The 18,471-nt window shown below is 36.4% G+C and overlaps 1 protein-coding gene across 6 annotated transcripts in view; it reads right to left on the minus strand.

The window, feature by feature from the left end:
- Positions 1 to 18,471, minus strand: part of LOC139975675 (rho guanine nucleotide exchange factor 10-like) — a 137,852-nt gene that overhangs the window by 35,755 nt on the left and 83,626 nt on the right. For 5 of the 6 annotated variants that reach the window (XM_071983776.1, XM_071983780.1, XM_071983781.1 and 2 more), the window contains exons 6-13: positions 16,836 to 16,850; positions 13,720 to 13,825; positions 9,649 to 9,824; positions 6,441 to 6,620; positions 5,473 to 5,589; positions 4,794 to 4,886; positions 3,096 to 3,266; positions 2,479 to 2,532 (exon numbers count right to left, since the gene is read on the minus strand). In XM_071983776.1, coding sequence (XP_071839877.1) covers positions 2,479 to 2,532; positions 3,096 to 3,266; positions 4,794 to 4,886; positions 5,473 to 5,589; positions 6,441 to 6,620; positions 9,649 to 9,824; positions 13,720 to 13,825; positions 16,836 to 16,850 — 912 coding nt within the window. The remainder of the gene's footprint in view (positions 1 to 2,478; positions 2,533 to 3,095; positions 3,267 to 4,793; positions 4,887 to 5,472; positions 5,590 to 6,440; positions 6,621 to 9,648; positions 9,825 to 13,719; positions 13,826 to 16,835; positions 16,851 to 18,471) is intronic. The other variant, XM_071983777.1, reaches the window with a different exon arrangement.

Consider the following 18,471-nt stretch of genomic DNA (forward strand, 5'->3'; position numbering starts at 1 on the left):
TGGAATACCCTTAAACAAGTCACACAACCAAGTGTCCAGAATTAAACAAGAGACCAGTCTGGAACCATCAACTTAATCTCATATATTTTGAACAGTGGAGGATGATGAGCACTGTGACGTCATCGCGGCACTTCGTTTCGGGCTCTGTAGGGACGAGCTACACGGTATCCATGAAAGTTAATATTTCTGAAGTAAAATAGTGATTTAGATGGAAATTTGCCGGTGAATTGCAAGTTAGTAATCTTTTAAGAGATTTTTTGAATCACAGCCATATGAGAAGTCTGTACACATTCCTGTGTATGGTATCAAGGCCAAGCTAAGAGTGAGATCTTTTGTATTCACAGCCGTACACAAAGTTTGTACACATTCCTGTGTATCGTAACAAAGCCACGGTTAGAGTGAGATCTGATCGAGTCTAACCAATGTCACGTCTCGACGTAATCCAGTGTTAGATTCAAATTTTCTGGCATTACGGGCCAACATTTCAGCACTCTTATCACAGAAACTAAAATTTTATCACAGGGCAAGGCTTAGGGCGATACAAGGACAAAAAATGATATGATCAGAAGGACTGGATGCCATTTTCACTAAAAAATTCCTTTAAACTAGCCAGTCACAGAACTGAAGATCCTGTACATATTCAACATATTATAGCTGTCCAGTAGCACAATTGTAAAGCTGTGTATTACAAACATTCTAAGTACAATTTTGGATGATGTCACTCTTTTGACAACAAACAAATTAGCTTGGTAAGCAGACATATACTGGAATGTTAACAAAATTCATCACAAATGATTTTATATGTAACATCACATATCCTACAATCTAATTTGGTTTCAATAGTTTATGGGAAAAGAATTCAGCCTAAAGTTATTCCACAGTTTTGTAGTAAACGTTATTGCAATCTCAGTAATAATGAATATAATCCAAAGTTTAATAATGACATGGCTTGGGAATATTCAATGTTGAGGGTCAAGAATGGTTTCAAGTAATACACACGGCAGCTAGCGACTGTAAACCATGAATTGAATCTGTGTGTTTAGCACAACAGTTAGTCATATGAAGCATCCCACTGATGTACCAAAACATCAAAGAACATCAACAATTGACCATAAAGACATAAAACTCTGATGAACAACAATAATTATTTTATCTCAATTTGCAATAATGCCTTCTATCTGAAAAATCAGCATTAAAACCAAACGAAATACAGAAGAAATTAGAAAACCAGGTTAAGATTTGCTTCATGCAGTGACAGCACCAGACATTTGCAGGAATTGTGAGAAAGGAAACAAGAGAGTTAGAAAGTAGAAAAGTCACAAATATTTAAGCAAGATCATTAAAAGAATGGTGATATTCAATTTTCTGTGAATCAGTGTAAGCCCTACTTTCATCTCTTTTATTACAAATAAAACAACAATTTGAGCCAAAGACAAACTGTTTCTTTGAGAATGACAACTTTGTCTCTTCACCATTCCACTGGCACTGTTAACAAACTATGACATGGCTTTATATCAAAGGAAAAGATAACTTCAAACATAAAATTCAAAATTAAAAGTTGAGAACAACCATGATTTCTCAACAAATTGGAAAACCAGCTTTGAAAATTAATCTGAAAGATCACATTTTGATTGCTTCAAAATGAATGTCAATGTTTGGAGGGCATTTAGGACAAAGAATTAGAAACCTCAGAAAAAAAAGTATACTTTATGAAAGGTGAATGTAAAAAACACAAAAGGAGAAAAAAAGCTGTGAGACAATTAGTATCTAACTTACGTCATCCTGAGTTGGGAAATAGCAGCAAAATATCAAAATGAACGAAAATTAACATATCTTTACAAATATTATGAAATGAATTAAAGAACACTGTCAGTTAATAAATAAATTCACAACAGAAAGTTAATTTAAGCTAAGAAATTAATGAGCAACAAAATAATTTAAAAGAATCAAGTAGTAGACCTCACCAAAATAACATGTGTGCTATGTTGCCATAATGACTACAGAACCAGTGTGCTGTGATTACCTCTAAATGGGTTTTCAATGATGTTTGAAATTAAAAATGGTGGTACCAACCAAAAACATCATCACAAAATAATTTAGCAAAATAAGTTAAATATTAAAGCAAGTTCAGGCAAGACATTCGTGCATTACTACATCATTAATTTTATGAGTATTCCAAATCTCATCAATTTTAGAAGTCTTCAGAGAATGTACACCACATTTGTTAGAAATATTTTCAAAAGAATGCTAGATTTACTGCATTCATATGATAAATATTGTTAATATTCTGACCATCAAGAGAAGATGTACCTTCAAATTCAGCAATATCAGTTAAGGTTAAGAAATAATTACAGTTGGGGAATTTGGAAGACAAGTGGAGACTTTAAGATGCTTCATCTCATAGTGACAGAGGAAGAAAATGGAGGAACAACCTTTCTGAATAGACTAAACAGTGATAGTATTCTGAAGACTGCTTACCGTTTGAAGAACATCATCTTGTCTGACTAACCATCTTTGGCTGTCATTACCCATCTGAAAGATAAAATAGATGTAATGCTAGGTCAAATCTGGGACATAAAACCATGCTCAGAAGAGAGCATCTTGGTCTTGATCAAATGAGAAACAAAAAGAACTCATCATAACAGAGGACCATCTGTGTACATTCTACAGGTGACATCACACACACACAAAAACACATCTAAAATATTTATCTATGTCTCTTCATACATTCGTCTAAGAATCTTCTGTTGATTGGGTAAAGATTTGTTAATTAAATGATTCAAGAACTTTGGTCAAACGATAGTAACTCTCTCTAACACATTAAAGAAGTTTACTAAACAGCAATGTAATGTTATTTGTATTGAAACAGAGTAATTTCATGAATCTGTGGAGCCCCTTAGCCAATAACTTGGCTGGCCTGCTCAATTCAGGTTTCACCATCAAAGCAACACCTAATTCTGCAAAAATTCTCTTAAGAAAACCCTGCCAATCAGCAAATCTGGTTTGCGCCAAACATATTTCTTCATAATATAACAACCTTTCTAATGAAATATTGGAATCAGAGACCCTTTTTTCTTTTCTTTTTATAGATTTACCTTCACGGAGAACTTAGCATTGATATTTCTAATGAGATGCTTGACAGCATGGCGTTGTTCACTTTGTCTCTTCCTTTCATTTAGCACCCCAGCTAATGTCTCTAGCTTGGTAAGAGCAAGTTGTAGAGGCATTCGGTCTGGATGGTTTAAGGGGGTCCTCTTGAGAAGATCCTGAAACAGAGGTACAAAGAAGCTTGCAAGTGTTCACCACATGATACCAAAAAACATCATACTGAAGATTTTTCAAAAGCTGTCTTTAGTCAGGTCAGAGTCAATTGAATGAAGAAAGAACAAATGATTACATACATCCACATTTAGCCTACAACAGAGACACTGGTGAAGGGATGAAGAGGGAACTGCAATTCAACTCTATTCTACTTAGACACTCTGTCACAAGGAAAAGCTAGAGTAGGTAATAAATCACAGGCTGCAGCAAGGCTGGGACAATATCAAACAATAGAGGTCAGCAGACCAACAGCCTATTGTTTCACAAACTTTAGTGCCTATTGTGTGAAACACAGTACTGCACAAAACAATACATTCAACTCAGCCTGACAGCAGTAATGCTGCAGCTATTGTTTTGCCTTTACAACTATTGCAGAAACATTGAAACAGTAAATGATGAAAGAGGATAAGATATATATCCCAAAAAAATTGTCATTATGATATCAAATAAACAAACTTTACTTGAATGTTGTTTACTACATAACCAATCAAGAAATGTTATCAGGAGCTGAGCTGTCATTATCAAGAGAAAGCAGATGGTGTTCAGGGCATTAACTAATGGTTCCTACTAGAGATCAGTCTTACCTGAAAGCAGATGGTGTTCAGGGTATCAACTAACGGTTCCTACAAGAGATCAATCTTATCTGAAAGCAGATGGTGTTCAGGGTATTAACTAATGGTTCCTACTAGAGATCAGTCTTACCTGAAGGCAGATGGTGTTCAGGGTATCAACTAATGGTTCCTACAAGAGATCAGTCTTACCTGAAGGCAGATGGTGTTCAGGGTATCAACTAATGGTTCCTACAAGAGATCAGTCTTACCAGAAAGCAGATGGTGTTCAGGGCATTAACTAATGGTTCCTACTAGAGATCAATCTTATCTGAAAGCAGATGGTGTTCAGGGTATTAACTAATGGTTCCTACTAGAGATCAGTCTTACCTGAAAGCAGATGGTGTTCAGGGTATCAACTAATGGTTCCTACTGGAGATCAGTCTTACCTGAAGGCAGATGGTGTTCAGGGAATTAACTAATGGTTCCTATTAGAGATCAGTCTTACCTGAAAGCAGATGGTGTCCAGGGCATTAACTTATGGTTCCTACTAGAGATCAGTCTTAACTGAAGGCAGATGGTGTTCAGGGCATCAACTAATGGTTCCTACAAGAGATCAGTCTTACCAGAAAGCAGATGGTGTTCAGGGTATCAACTAATGGTTCCTACTGGAGATCAGTCTTACCTGAAGGCAGATGGTGTTCAGGGCATTAACTAATGGTTCCTACAAGAGATCAGTCTTACCTGAAAGCAGATGGTGTTCAGGGTATCAACTAATGGTTCCTACTAGAGATCAGTCTTACCTGAAGGCAGATGGTGTTCAGGGCATTAACTTATGGTTCCTACAAGAGATCATCAGTCTTACCTGAAAGCAGATGGTGTTCAGGGCATTAACTAATGGTTCCTACTAGAGATCAGTCTTACCTGAAGTAAACAAATGAACTGAGGAAACCTTTGAATAGGTTTTAACATCAAGGCGTACAAGCTTAAGCGATCATTACTGCAACTTTGGTGTTTCTGAGGATAAAAAGGAAAATTGAATGGATGATAACTATAAAGGGAACAGCATAAGTGACCAACATCTCATCTCACATCAGCTGGAAGTAGCATTGTTTTTACCTTTCAGTCACAATAATACTTTATTCACACAAAAAAAAACTTTGATCATATGACAAGAAGCAACATGTGTGCTTGCTTTGAGTTCAAGAGAAGTTTATTCACGACATTTATACACGGTCCTCTAGGGCTATTCCCTTATAGTACTCTAGAAGGGGTTATTCACTGTATGTACTTAGGACCACCCCTACCCACAGTGGGGTTACCTGAAGCAACACATCGGGTGCACCTATTTCCAATAGGGTTTATTCCTACGATATACTTAAAATCTCAGGAGGGGGTTCCCTGGATCCACAAAATATCAGTTGTAAGCAAGGTTACAGAAAAACTTATGTTTCTCTTGGTTTAAACTTGTTGGTAAGAGCAAGAATACTTTAAGCACAGGAAAGGGAGATAATCCATTACTGACAAAACAGCATAAGTTGTATTGAGTTGCTTACATCCAGTACACTCAGATTTAAGCTAAATATAAAGCAATAAGTCTGACCTCTAGAAAATCGTGGAAGCGTGATTTTTGTGCTGCTGACTTCTTTGCTGTTTCCATTGCGTGAGTAAAATTATTTACATAAGAGCTGTAAACATCCAGAACCATAGCTTTAGAAAACTGCAAATTGAACCAAGGAAAAATTAAAAACATGTTAATTAGTAATGTCAAGTGCATTCACTTATCTATACAGCAAACCATCAGAAAGGGATGTTGCTTTCTGAGGGACTGAGTAGAAACAAACATACTGTGGATGTTGCTTTCTGTGGAACTGAGTAGAAACAAACATACTGTGGATGTTGCTTTCTGTGGAACTGAGTAGAAACAAACATACTGTGGATGTTGCTTTCTGTGGAACTGAGTAGAAACTAAGATATTCTGGATTGCTTATTATAAATGTTCACTTCAGTTTTACATTGCTCAATGAACTACACATTACACAGATGGTCTACCAAAGTTTGAGAAATCATTAATATGACTTATTTTAAGAGACCACTACGAAATGGTATCAGCACTTGATATGACTACATTCTACAACATCAACTTAACTGACTTCATCAACTTAACGACATGTCACCATGACTGCTGACATTACAACATAAATCTAGACCATCAAAAACTAGGTCTACCCTGGAGGCAACAAGGCCAATAAAAGAAAATTAACCAACATTTCTTATGTCCCTGCACACAAATTTTTGGAATTATTGACACAAGATATAAAAAAGAAACTGTTAACAAAAAGGGATAAAACTGGATTCATTATCTCTTCTTTTGAGGCTCGTCAAGGAGACTTTGTAGCAAATGAAATGGAGGAAGGGATTAGCAGAAGAGGCGGATATCAATAGCATGCCAAAGTTGAAACATAATTTATGAGAAGCATTATTAAAGCACCCATGAATATATTAACAAAGTCAGCAGTGAAATAACTAACTGACTACCACCTGTAAAAGAATTATGATAAATGTACTCACAGATGCAACAAAAACATCCCCTATTTGTTGCATTTCATCCCAATTTTTCACACGACTGGCAAGGGCAATTTGAAACATAAGGTGACATTGGTATATGCCTCGGACACGATAAAATATTGCCTTGACTTTCTCCCTTTCTAGGATAGGTGGACTGCTATCCAGAAGAGGTTTCTCATAATTCTGCAAAGGAAAAAAGATTACATTCAGCTCAGGAAACAGTCGACTCTTATCATAAATTGGCTAAACTTTTGAAGATGAAGACACAGTTATTTAAAGACGACTTTAGACTTTAATCTTGAAATGATAGTCCAACAAATCTAAGAATTAGAATTAGTCCAACAAAACAGAAACAAAGAATTAGAGTGCTTGTAATGTTTCTATAGTTATTCCAGTTATATTCACCTTTAACTTATGCTTAATATGTGGAATGGTCCTTTATGGCTAAAATAATGACATCAGCTCATAAGTGCAGTCCTATATTTTAACCTTAATCCACTGTTTTATGAATTCTAATAACTCAACATGATATTTTAATTACCTATAAACAATGGAGCACCCTTGGGCAACCATCATTTGTCCTTGAAAACTCTATAATGTATTGTGGCCATAGAAATTTTCCTTTTGAGCTTGTGTTCTACAAACATGTCAAGAATGTGTTAATGTAACTAAATTAAAAAAAGGTGTTGACAAATTCCTTGAAGGGTTTTCAATATCCTAAGTGATATTCATTTACACACACAAACGTGTAGTTTAGCTTAGGCCTTAACACTTGAACTCATAATCATAAACACGTTCTCCTATCCTAACATGCTCTACCATACATTGACACCAGTGTACCTGCATATTTTTCCGAAAATTAATGCAACAACTGATCACTTTTGAAAGTCAAAACTGTCATTTACATTTTTCTGATCACATGCTTACTTCAAAGTCTGTAACATTATTCTTTATATTAAAAGCACACTACGATAATTTCAGCAGCCTTAACAGTTCATTACAAAGTTTGGCTCTAAATCCCCAAACCTTACCTGGTTTGTGAATTAACGAGCGACGTACAGCAGTTCAAACGTGCAGGACGTTGAACAGATGAAATAGAATTACAAAAACAACGATAATAGTATACGAAGTGATTGAAATCTTAAGCTTTATTAAGAGCAATGAAAGAGCGATACTTGCGCAAAAGGCTGGCATTTACGGAAGGGAGATGGCCACACTCACATACAGACAATTGCCAGATGCTAGAGCGAGGTTAATACGGTAATGCATAGGTTGCACTGGTGCAAAGTAAAACTCTAATTGCCTCTTTGCTTAGACCAGCTTCATTGAAATTTTCTTACAAATACTTTTTGATAAGGTCATTTCTCATTCCATAGTGACATATTAGAATCATTTTGAATTCTGCTATGCAATGCAGTAATGTTACAATGAAACATTGCACAAGAGGTTGAACTGGCTGAATTTAAATAAACAATTTGCAGTGAATTGCTCATGAAGAAAACTTAATTACAGGTAAGCATGCACAAGGAGATGGGAGTTACGTATGAGAAATTATTTGCCTGACAATTTAACTAAACACCAGACCTTTACTTCACATAAACTTGCAAAACTAAACAATTTAGCTTAAAATTTTATATATTTGCATCACCAGATTGTTTACATAATCACCGTATGCACCTGACAGTGACACTGTCAAATAGCTAACAAACTTTCTTTGTTAATATTTGATCCTTCCCATTTTTAGACCTTTAGTATCTTGACTTTTTTAGTTTATGTGGTTACATCGTTGAGGGGTTAAGGATGCATTCTTACAGAGTAATTTAATTCCGTCAATACCCTCTCAAAGTATGATCGCAATATCTTTACATCTCCAATATCAGGAATGCAATGAGAGGTTGGTGGCAACGACCTGAGTTGAAATCCTCGGCAGCCACTCTCAATAAATAATACTATCAATTAAGTTCAGCTTCATGAAAGCTAAGCTAAATGAAGCATAAACCTTCTCCAAAACAGACACTTGTATTCTTCATAAGAAAAGACAGATAGTCAAGGTAGTCTTGACTTCTTTGGATTTGACAACTCTGGATATAAATACTTGAACAAAAATATACTAGAAATCAGGATATCAGAGAATGTATCCACTGTAGTACAGTAGTTAGACAGTACTATGTCATATAGACAACAGGTTATCAGAGAATGTATGCACTATGGTTCAGTAGTTAGACAGTACTATGTCATATAGACAACAGGTTATCACAGAATGTATCCACTGTAGTACAGTAGTTAGGCAGTACTATGTCATATAGACAACAGGTTATCAGAGAATGTATCCACTGTAGTACAGTAGTTAGACAATACTATGTCATATAGACAACAGGTTATCAGAGAATGTATCCACTGTAGTACAGTAGTTAGACAGTACTATGTCATATAGACAACAGGTTATCAGAGAATGTATGCACTATGGTAGAGTAGTTAGACAGTACTATGTCATATAGACAACAGGTTATCAGAGAATGTATCCACTGTAGTACACTAGTTAGACAGTACTCTGTCATATAGACAACAGGTTATCAGAGAATGTATCCACGGTAGTACAGTAGTTAGACAGTACTATGTCATATAGACAACAGGTTATCAGAGAATGAATCCACTATGGTTCAGTAGTTAGACAGTAACGTCATAATTAATAATATAACATATTCAATTGTGATAAAAGTGAAAAACAGGGATCAGAAAACAGACACGAAAGACACTATGAAATCTTGTCACGATATTTAGGGGGGGGGGGGGGCCACAATGAAATAAAGTAGATTAACATTTTCAAATGGTTTGGCAGATTCTGTATTAGTCATAAACTCTACTTACATTGATGTCATGTGTATCTCATCAAAAAAGTCCTTATTGGTTCGTGTAGATTATACCGACTATGGGGACTGGTGTACGCCAAAGACTGTTGCATATTTATTTTAACAAGATTTCTGTTACTGGAATATTAAAAAGATGTGATCCTTGCAACATCATTAATTATTATAAGTGTTTGCCCACTCTTTTACCTCTAGTAATTTTCAGGGTTTCCATCTTTTTATCTTTAATATTATTAATTGACTGTGTTTTCGGTCATTACCTTCCATATCTTCAGATCTTAATAAGTTCTTGCCTGACATGAGATATAGAAGTAATGGTATTTTGTAGATGTTTGGTCGCATACCTGTATAAGTTTTTGCAATGACATCATGTAAGATCTTTCACTGTCCACAATGGCCTGGATGACATGTCGTCTCCCGATCTCCTCAGATGTTAACCAATCAGGTTGTGGAGGTAGAATCGGGGGAGGATGTTTCATATTGTTTAGCTTGACATCAATATACTGTATGTCATCTTTATCTGTAAAAGAACAAATATAAAAAATCAAAGAGACCATGCAAAATGACATTTCATTAATTTATTTACTCTCTTCTGAATATTTTATGAGTAAGTGTATAATATGTGGAGTCTTCTTCAATGATGTATGTTACACATCTTCTCATTGCACACTTAATATAAGTCATTAGTTTCATAGTAAGTGCAAAATTAACATAAATATCTCACACTCACTAAAATAGTAAGAAATGCAAATATCTGGCTGTACCTGTTGGTATTTAATTAACAACTATCATTGTCTTTACCAATGTTATTGTTTGACTAGCACTGCATTTGTTTGACTACCACTGCAGTTGTTTGACTACCAATGTTATTGTTTGACTAGCACTGCAGTTGTTTGACTTCCACTGCAGTTGTTTGACTACCACTGCAGTTGTTTGACTAGCACTGCATTTGTTTGACTACCACTGCAGTTGTTTGACTACCAATGTTATTGTTTGACTAGCACTGCATTTGTTTGACTACCACTGCAGTTGTTTGACTACCAATGTTATTGTTTGACTAGCACTGCAGTTGTTCGACTACCATTGCAGTTGTTTGACTTCCACTGCAGTTGTTTGACTACCACTGCAGTTGTTTGACTAGCACTGCAGTTGTTTGACTACCACTGCAGTTGTTTGACTACCACTGCAGTTGTTTGACTACCACTGCAGTTGTTTGACTACCACTGCAGTTGTTTGACTACCATTGCAGTTGTTTGACTAGCACTGCAGTTGTTTGACTTCCACTGCAGTTGTTTGACTACCATTGCAGTTGTTTGGCTACCACTGCAGTTGTTTGACTACCATTGCAGTTGTTTGACTTCCACTGCAGTTGTTTGACTACCACTGCAGTTGTTTGACTAGCACTGCAGTTGTTTGACTACCACTGCAGTTGTTTGACTAGCACTGCAGTTGTTTGACTACCACTGCAGTTGTTTGACTACCACTGCAGTTGTTTGACTACCATTGCAGTTGTTTGACTAGCACTGCAGTTGTTTGACTACCATTGCAGTTGTTTGACTTCCACTGCAGTTGTTTGACTACCACTGCAGTTGTTTGACTAGCACTGCAGTTGTTTGACTACCACTGCAGTTGTTTGACTACCACTGCAGTTGTTTGACTACCACTGCAGTTGTTTGACTACCATTGCAGTTGTTTGACTAGCACTGCAGTTGTTTGACTACCACTGCAGTTGTTTGACTACCATTGCAGTTGTTTGACTTCCACTGCAGTTGTTTGACTTCCACTGCAGTTGTTTGACTACCAATGTTATTGTTTGACTAGCACTGCACTAGACTACACAGTCAACCAGTTCGGATAATCTGAGTTTTACTGTAGTACAGTATGTTCATGTGGCCATTATTTCTCCCAACTACACAATCATTGTTAACAGAATATACCAATGTATATTTCAATTTAACATCTGCACATTATTATCTTTTTTGGGGGATCTAACTGTAACATACAACTTACACATAAGCAAGTGTATTCATTTGCTGGATTCTTGCCATGCATTTCTTTTGATACCAGAGCTTGCTATGGACAGCTGTGTTTGTGTTCCTGTTATATTGTGCTAACCATTCCCCATACAGTTAATACCAATACACATGCATTGTGGGAGACATCAGTATCCAATGAGGATGAATGTGCTTTATGTTACCATTTTCTCCTGTTAATTGCTGCAAAGTCTACAAAGGGAGGCTGCCCAATGACCATTGGATATTATGTGTCAAACCATGAAGTTGTGACTAGGCTACATCCAGCCTGGCAACAATAGAGTAGAAGGAAGTAACTTTGTCTTTGTGACAAGTTACAAACTAGTTCATCACAACCACTAGCACCAACACATAAATCATCTCCATAATACATTGACTCTCATGAAAATAAGTCAACAGCAAAATAAAACTCATGCTGCTGTTCAATATCAGTGCAATATAGATTATGCAGGGTACTACACAGGCCTCGACAAATAGTTTTAAAAGTACTCGCCATTTGGTGACCGTGACTAAAAATCTACTGGACAAAACGAAAAATTCGCTCGCCACTGTGATTGCTGTTCAAGTCTCCATAGTACAGATCTACAACATCAATTCTTTCTGTAATCTAAGGCTAGGCAGATGCATGGTGCTATGTAATTGCACATTGGAAAATGATATTTCTGTGCAGTAAAATTGTTAACTTTTTCCACCAAGAGTAAGTGATGAACAAAGTAAAAAATTTCAGAGAATCATTAATAAGCAGCTAGGCAGCTAGTGTCTCAAACAATGGCTTCTGTAACATTAGGGCTCCTCTAGTACTAGGCATATACTATACAGTAGCTAGATGTACAGGAGTACTAAGCCGATACAGTACCTCACGCTACTTTGAGCCACTACTTGATTAGTACGACTTTGTACAATTTCCTAATTAATTTATCTTGTCTTTTAGCTGCAGAATGGTGCGTGAAAAGTGTCACTATTACTCCATTACACTGCCTACATCAAAGCGATCTTTACGCATTGAAAATCTAAGGTTGGCAAAGCATTTATCTTCCACTCGCTACCGGTGTTGAGTAAAAATCTGAAAATTCTTTGCGAACAATCATGACAGCGATAACGGAAAACTTATCTCAAAACTCCTTAAATTGTTGTATATTTTGCGAGTTATGACCAAAGGCATTTAGAAAAGCCTCAAGAAGCATTTTAGGAGGTGATTGGCCATATTTAGTGCATTGGTATTCTGACACAAACATTTTTTTCCTTCACGTTTTTGTGTTAACGAACCTAAAGGGTATCCTGCCGTTGTTAAAGCGTGCATGGCACAGTGCAGCCTAACCAACTCTGCAGTTCTATGCTTTGTCGTCGAAACTGTTTAACACAATGACAGATGATAGTGTATTTGATTTTCTGCATTTCAACTCTAAAGGGGTCTTGTGTCATAAACTTGTCAAGTTTAATACCTCGAAACTCAGAAATAATGTGGTTACAACCTTGTTAAAGTTTTGTTTGTTGTAGTACTTTAATGCTCTTATAGTTTAACTTCAGATGGGGATGTATACTTGTTTATTGTTAGTAGTCTACTTGTGCTGCTAGTACTATACTCTACTGTTTAGGGGTTGTATGCGCATACCCAAGCCGTCACGATGTCTATGTTCAATGTACATTTTTAATTGGTTGAGAAATTAATATAATGAACACAACATATTTATGATTGCCTTTAAAACAGATTACATTATTCGTAAATTCAAACTGTTTCCTGTAATAAATTGTAATATTAGATTTTAAAAGTAATATTTTTGCTGTATGTTTATAAATGCTCCGTGAAGTTTGGGAACAACCTACGCACACGAAAAATTCTCGCCATGCACTTAGCAAACCATTTTACACAGTTAATTCCCATTGGTCATTGACAAAAATCAGTTTACAACTTAAACTTGCTTCAAGTTTGCCAAGGTAGTACTTTCATCATTCCGTGAAATGTTTGTAATGATAGCCTTGCTAATGTTGGGGTTTGACTAGCCCAGGAGTCACTCACCAGCTGCCTTTCTATTCGCCAAAACTACAATTCTACTCGCCAATGGAGAGTTGTTGACCGTATTTGTCAAGGCCTGCTACTACAACATGGAAACAACATCTCATCAATATTAAATTCTACAAGGCTTGCTGGATTCAATATTTTCACTGAAATAAAGTCCATGGAATTCACCAATTACTAGGGTGTGAAATCATCACTTACTATGACAGGGATGGTACAAGTCATAAGAACCCAGCAATGATTACTTATTCATGAATGTTAACAATATAACAATTGTTTATATCAGTGTGATGTAAAGGGTATAACCTAAGTAAATCAAAGTGTTAATTTAGTTTTGTAATTGTAATAGTATAGTTTTACAATACCTTCATCATTCTCATCATTATCGCCGGTTCTGCCCTGCATCGATCTACCAAAGAGAAAACTCCTGACCTTATCCAGACTACTGCTACGATCTTTCAGCATCTTTACCTGCCAATATAAGAATGAGGGCAAAATATTTCTTTCTATGCTATAGTCTGCAGTAACACTGTCAAAAAGAGTTCTTAGGCCACGAGGTAGAGGATGGAGCAGGGGTGTATCAACTCTCCTTTCTCATATGCCAAGACAAGCCCTCATAAGGTATTAATGTTCATTTAGTACACATGTATGTAACACACATTGACACTCCTATAACAACAATGGACCAATTATAAACATTTTGTTACTGCATTGCTCTTCTTTTTCTTCAATACTGAAGTATCTTTTACAAACCTTACATTTGACTGCATGAGAATTAATACTTCAGTATGAGTAGAATGTGATGGAATGTACTATTTCTGCATGTTGAGAGTACAACTTACGCAAACTGGACACAAACGACCATTGTTTGTGTCAATGCAAATTCATTCCCATTGAATCTGAGCACATTATGCCACACTTCAAATAACCATTGTTTTACACAGGCAGGGGGGGGGGGTGATGGCTTGAATGAATCAATTCAAACCATCTCTGAGTCATCCACTAAGACTAGTACCACTCTATAAAACTGCAAAACTCAATAATGATGAGGTATGAGGTAATTTTATGAATATCTGCAGTAAAGCAGAACAGTAAAATGAAACATCAGATATATATAATCTAAGCCCCTCATTGTCTTTGTATCACATCAGAGGAGATTCTCATCACTGTGTGAAGAGCTGTCTTGAGCAACACTATGAATCTAAGCTGTTGCCTAGCAACACACTGATTTTGTTTCAGAGCAATTTACAACACAACATCCAGTTAGCCTGATATTAAATATTTTCACATAAATCACACACAAAATATTTTAAAAAAAACTTTGGACAGGCAAGAACTACTGCAAGAAGAAAGCCACCTCTAGACACTACTTCTAATGAAAACAAACATAGTCAAGATGTGTCTCATGAATATTATTCTGGACACTAGTCCTTGCTAGATGAGCTCAGAGGTGAACCTTTTCTTTACAGCCTAAACTGTGTTTTCTTCCTTCTGTTGAAATCAACCTGAATTGATGAGACTCTTTAACCCAATCATCACTGCACACATTCCCCTTACAACAGACCTAAAGCTACAGAACTCTCCATCAAACACACAACCATAACAACTCTCTGGTTACATGAGGCTGTGTTCTGGGTTACATTGAATTTCAGAGAGTAAACATGACACACAGTCATTAGCATAGCATGGATGACATTATAGTAGCATTGGGCATTATGCTGAACAGACCACAATGTCAGTCGTCATCACATGGTCCAATCACCCTACATAGTCTCAGTGTTATCAGCCCATGATCAGTAATATCTATTCAAACATTAATTTGGAGGATTGGCATGGTAAGATTCTTCATTGCCAATAAACATCCCATCTCTTACTGCATGAAAGGTGTAACTAGAAGGTATAGTTTGGAACTAATCACTGAAAGAGGCAGTACCTACGGGGAAAGAGGCTGTAAGGAACTACTGAGTGATTGAAAATAGTAAAACAAACAAATTAAAGAATAGCAGATGAAAATAGTAAAACAAACAAATTAAAGAATAGCAGATTGGGCTACAAAATGAGGAACAGGAATAAAAAGGAAATAATAAGGAAGTAAGATGGCCAACCATGAGAGTACTTGGATAGGAACTTCCTCCCTGTGCCTAGCAATGCATTGCTTAAACTCTAGAATTATACAGCAAACATTACCGCATGCACGTAACTGGGGAACTTCCTCCCTGTGCCTAGCAATGCATTGCTTAAACTCTAGAATTATACAGCAAACATTACCGCATGCACGTAACTGGGGAACTTCCTCCCTGTGCCTAGCAATGCATTGCTTAAACTCTAGAATTATACAGCAAACATTACCGCATGCACGTAACTGGGGAACTTCCTCCCTGTGCCTAGCAATGCATTGCTTAAACTCTAGAATTATACAGCAAACATTACCGCATGCACGTAACTGGGGAACTTCCTCCCTGTGCCTAGCAATGCATTGCTTAAACTCTAGAATTATACAGCAAACATTACCGCATGCACGTAATTGGGGAACTTCCCTGTGCCTAGCAATGCATGGCTTAAACTCTAGAATTAAACAGCAAACATTACCGCATGCACGTAATTGGGGAACTTCCCTGTGCCTAGCCATGCATGGCTTTAACTCTGAATCTTTATAAACTTTGTACAAATCTTTAAAATTCTGGCACAATCTGACAGAACTGGGATGGCATCAAGTTGTTGACAGATATAAAAACTAAATCAAAAAAATTAAATAATAAAGCAAAAATCTGAGGGATCTTCATTACCGCTAACCTTAAAAATGATTATTTGTGTACCTAGGATTACTATAACCCAAAATAGCTTCTTCTTCAGACATCATATATGGTATAACAAAGACTGTTACGATATCTGTAATAAGGTCTATGCTACACTAATCTACTTTCAACAAAAAGCATAGGGCCACTAAACTATTAACAAAATGAGCAGTAACATACAAGTTAAGTACAACTGCAAAAAGCATATTGATACTTCTATGACCCAAATGACTGCAGTCAAATGATGTAGTTAAACTACAGACATTCACATGGATAGCTTCATTTCTTGCATACAAGTGTACAGCCAAATCATGAGATACAAATAGCTAAATGGTAAAGTATTCTATTCTAAACAGCTGGTGTAACAGACTAGCAGTTAAAACCATTCTTGAACAAATAGCTAAATGATGGATCCTTAAGAGGTTAGTATTACCATACATGACATGTAGACTGCCTGCTTTTAGACATTCAGGTTAATAATATTTAACACAGTGGAAGCAGAACACTAACATTAATAAACACAATCATAAAAGAAGACAAAACATGAGAATTTAGCAACATGAACAATGAAGGGGTCAACATGCCGACATTTGAAGGATCACAGGGTCACCATGGTAACATCTATAAGACTTTTGGGTCAGCATGCTTAGATTTGATGACTTTAGAAAGCATGCATGTCTTCTTACCCATTCCATATAAGACTGCAGAGTACAAACCAGAGAGATGTGTCATGAGAAAAGAAATATCAACAAAATAACTATAATTCCCAGTAAGTCAACATACAAAAGGCATCTAAACATATGGTGTACATTATATTACGACCATTCTTGAAAGTAATTTTAACTACAATTTTCATGTCTCAATCTTGACTATAGGTTTGAAATTCAAGCAAATAAATGTACTTATCATGTCAGTCTATTCCATATTATTCCACATATTATTACCAATCACAGCAAACAGTAAACGTTCACAATTTCACAACTTTTTCATTATTTGAAGTAAGCAACTAAAGTAGGTGTTGCTTTGAATGTGTTGATGTGGTCCTGAACTAAATTATCTACTCCAGACTCAAGAATACAGAGCTCTGTGACATTTTTCTCAATTTGTCTGTTGCTGCCTACAAGCATCAGCATGATGTAACAACACAGCTTTACATGATTTTACACAAGGCAAGTAAGCAGTTCTAACAGTGCTAACAATGATGACTTTCTTTCTTTCAACAGTTTCTTTTAATGCTGACTTTCTTTCAAAGAGAAAAGCTCTTAATAAAGCTTTCCTTTGCTCTAATATGCATTTAAATGACACTTTTATCAGCTTGTTTTAGGAGAAACAACAAGTATATTTTACATTCCAAATAAAATAATAGCCAAGGCAATCATTCATTTCCTTTGATCAAAATGATGTTTTATGTCTAATCTTGATTTTCATACAGCAGTTTGTTCTTGGCTTTTTCTTGTGGCTATTTGAGAGCAATGCTGATAAACAATCCGATAAAACATGTACTTTAAATAACCATAATGCAAAAATTCATTGTGGTTTCGATGATGTAATATGAGCAGTTCTCTCCATGAATCTGACGTAATGTATAATGAGGGTGTACATGTTTACAAGGGTTTCACGATTTGACCTCTGATGACCCCAAATGACTTCCACCAAAAACAATAGGCTTCTGTCAATGAACTTCTACACACTACATTAGAGTCAAGTGGTGGCCCCAACTGGTGGCCCCAAATGACCTTTGACCTCCACCAAAAACAATAGACTTTTGTACTCAATGTGGTACTTCTATACACTAAATATGAAGTTTGCCCATGCTGGTGGCCCCAAATGACCTTTGCCCTCCATCAAAAACAGTAGGCTTCTTTGACCCCTGGTGACCCCAAACACCTGTGACCTCCACCAAAAACAATAGACTTTTTGTACTCAATGTGGTACTTCTATACACTAAATATGAAGTTTGCCCAACTGGTGGCCCCAAATGACCTTTGACCTCCATCAAAAACAGTAGGCTTCTTTTACACAATGTGGTACTCTAACACACCAAATATGAGGTCTGCCCATGATTCACAATTTGACCCCTGGTGACCCCAAATGACCTGTGACCTCCACCAAAAACAATAGGCTTTTTGTACTCAATGTGGTACTTCTATACACTAAATATGAAATTTGCCCATACTTCCCATCTTGACATATCGTGTTTACAAGGTTTTCACAATTTGACCCCTGGTGACCCCAAATGACCTTTGACCTCCACAATAAACAATAGGCTTCTTGTACTCAATGTGGTACTTCTATACATTAACTATGAAATTTGTCTGAATT

Source organism: Apostichopus japonicus, chromosome 11 (genome assembly GCF_037975245.1).
Source record: "Apostichopus japonicus isolate 1M-3 chromosome 11, ASM3797524v1, whole genome shotgun sequence".
NCBI lineage: Eukaryota > Metazoa > Echinodermata > Holothuroidea > Aspidochirotida > Stichopodidae > Apostichopus > Apostichopus japonicus.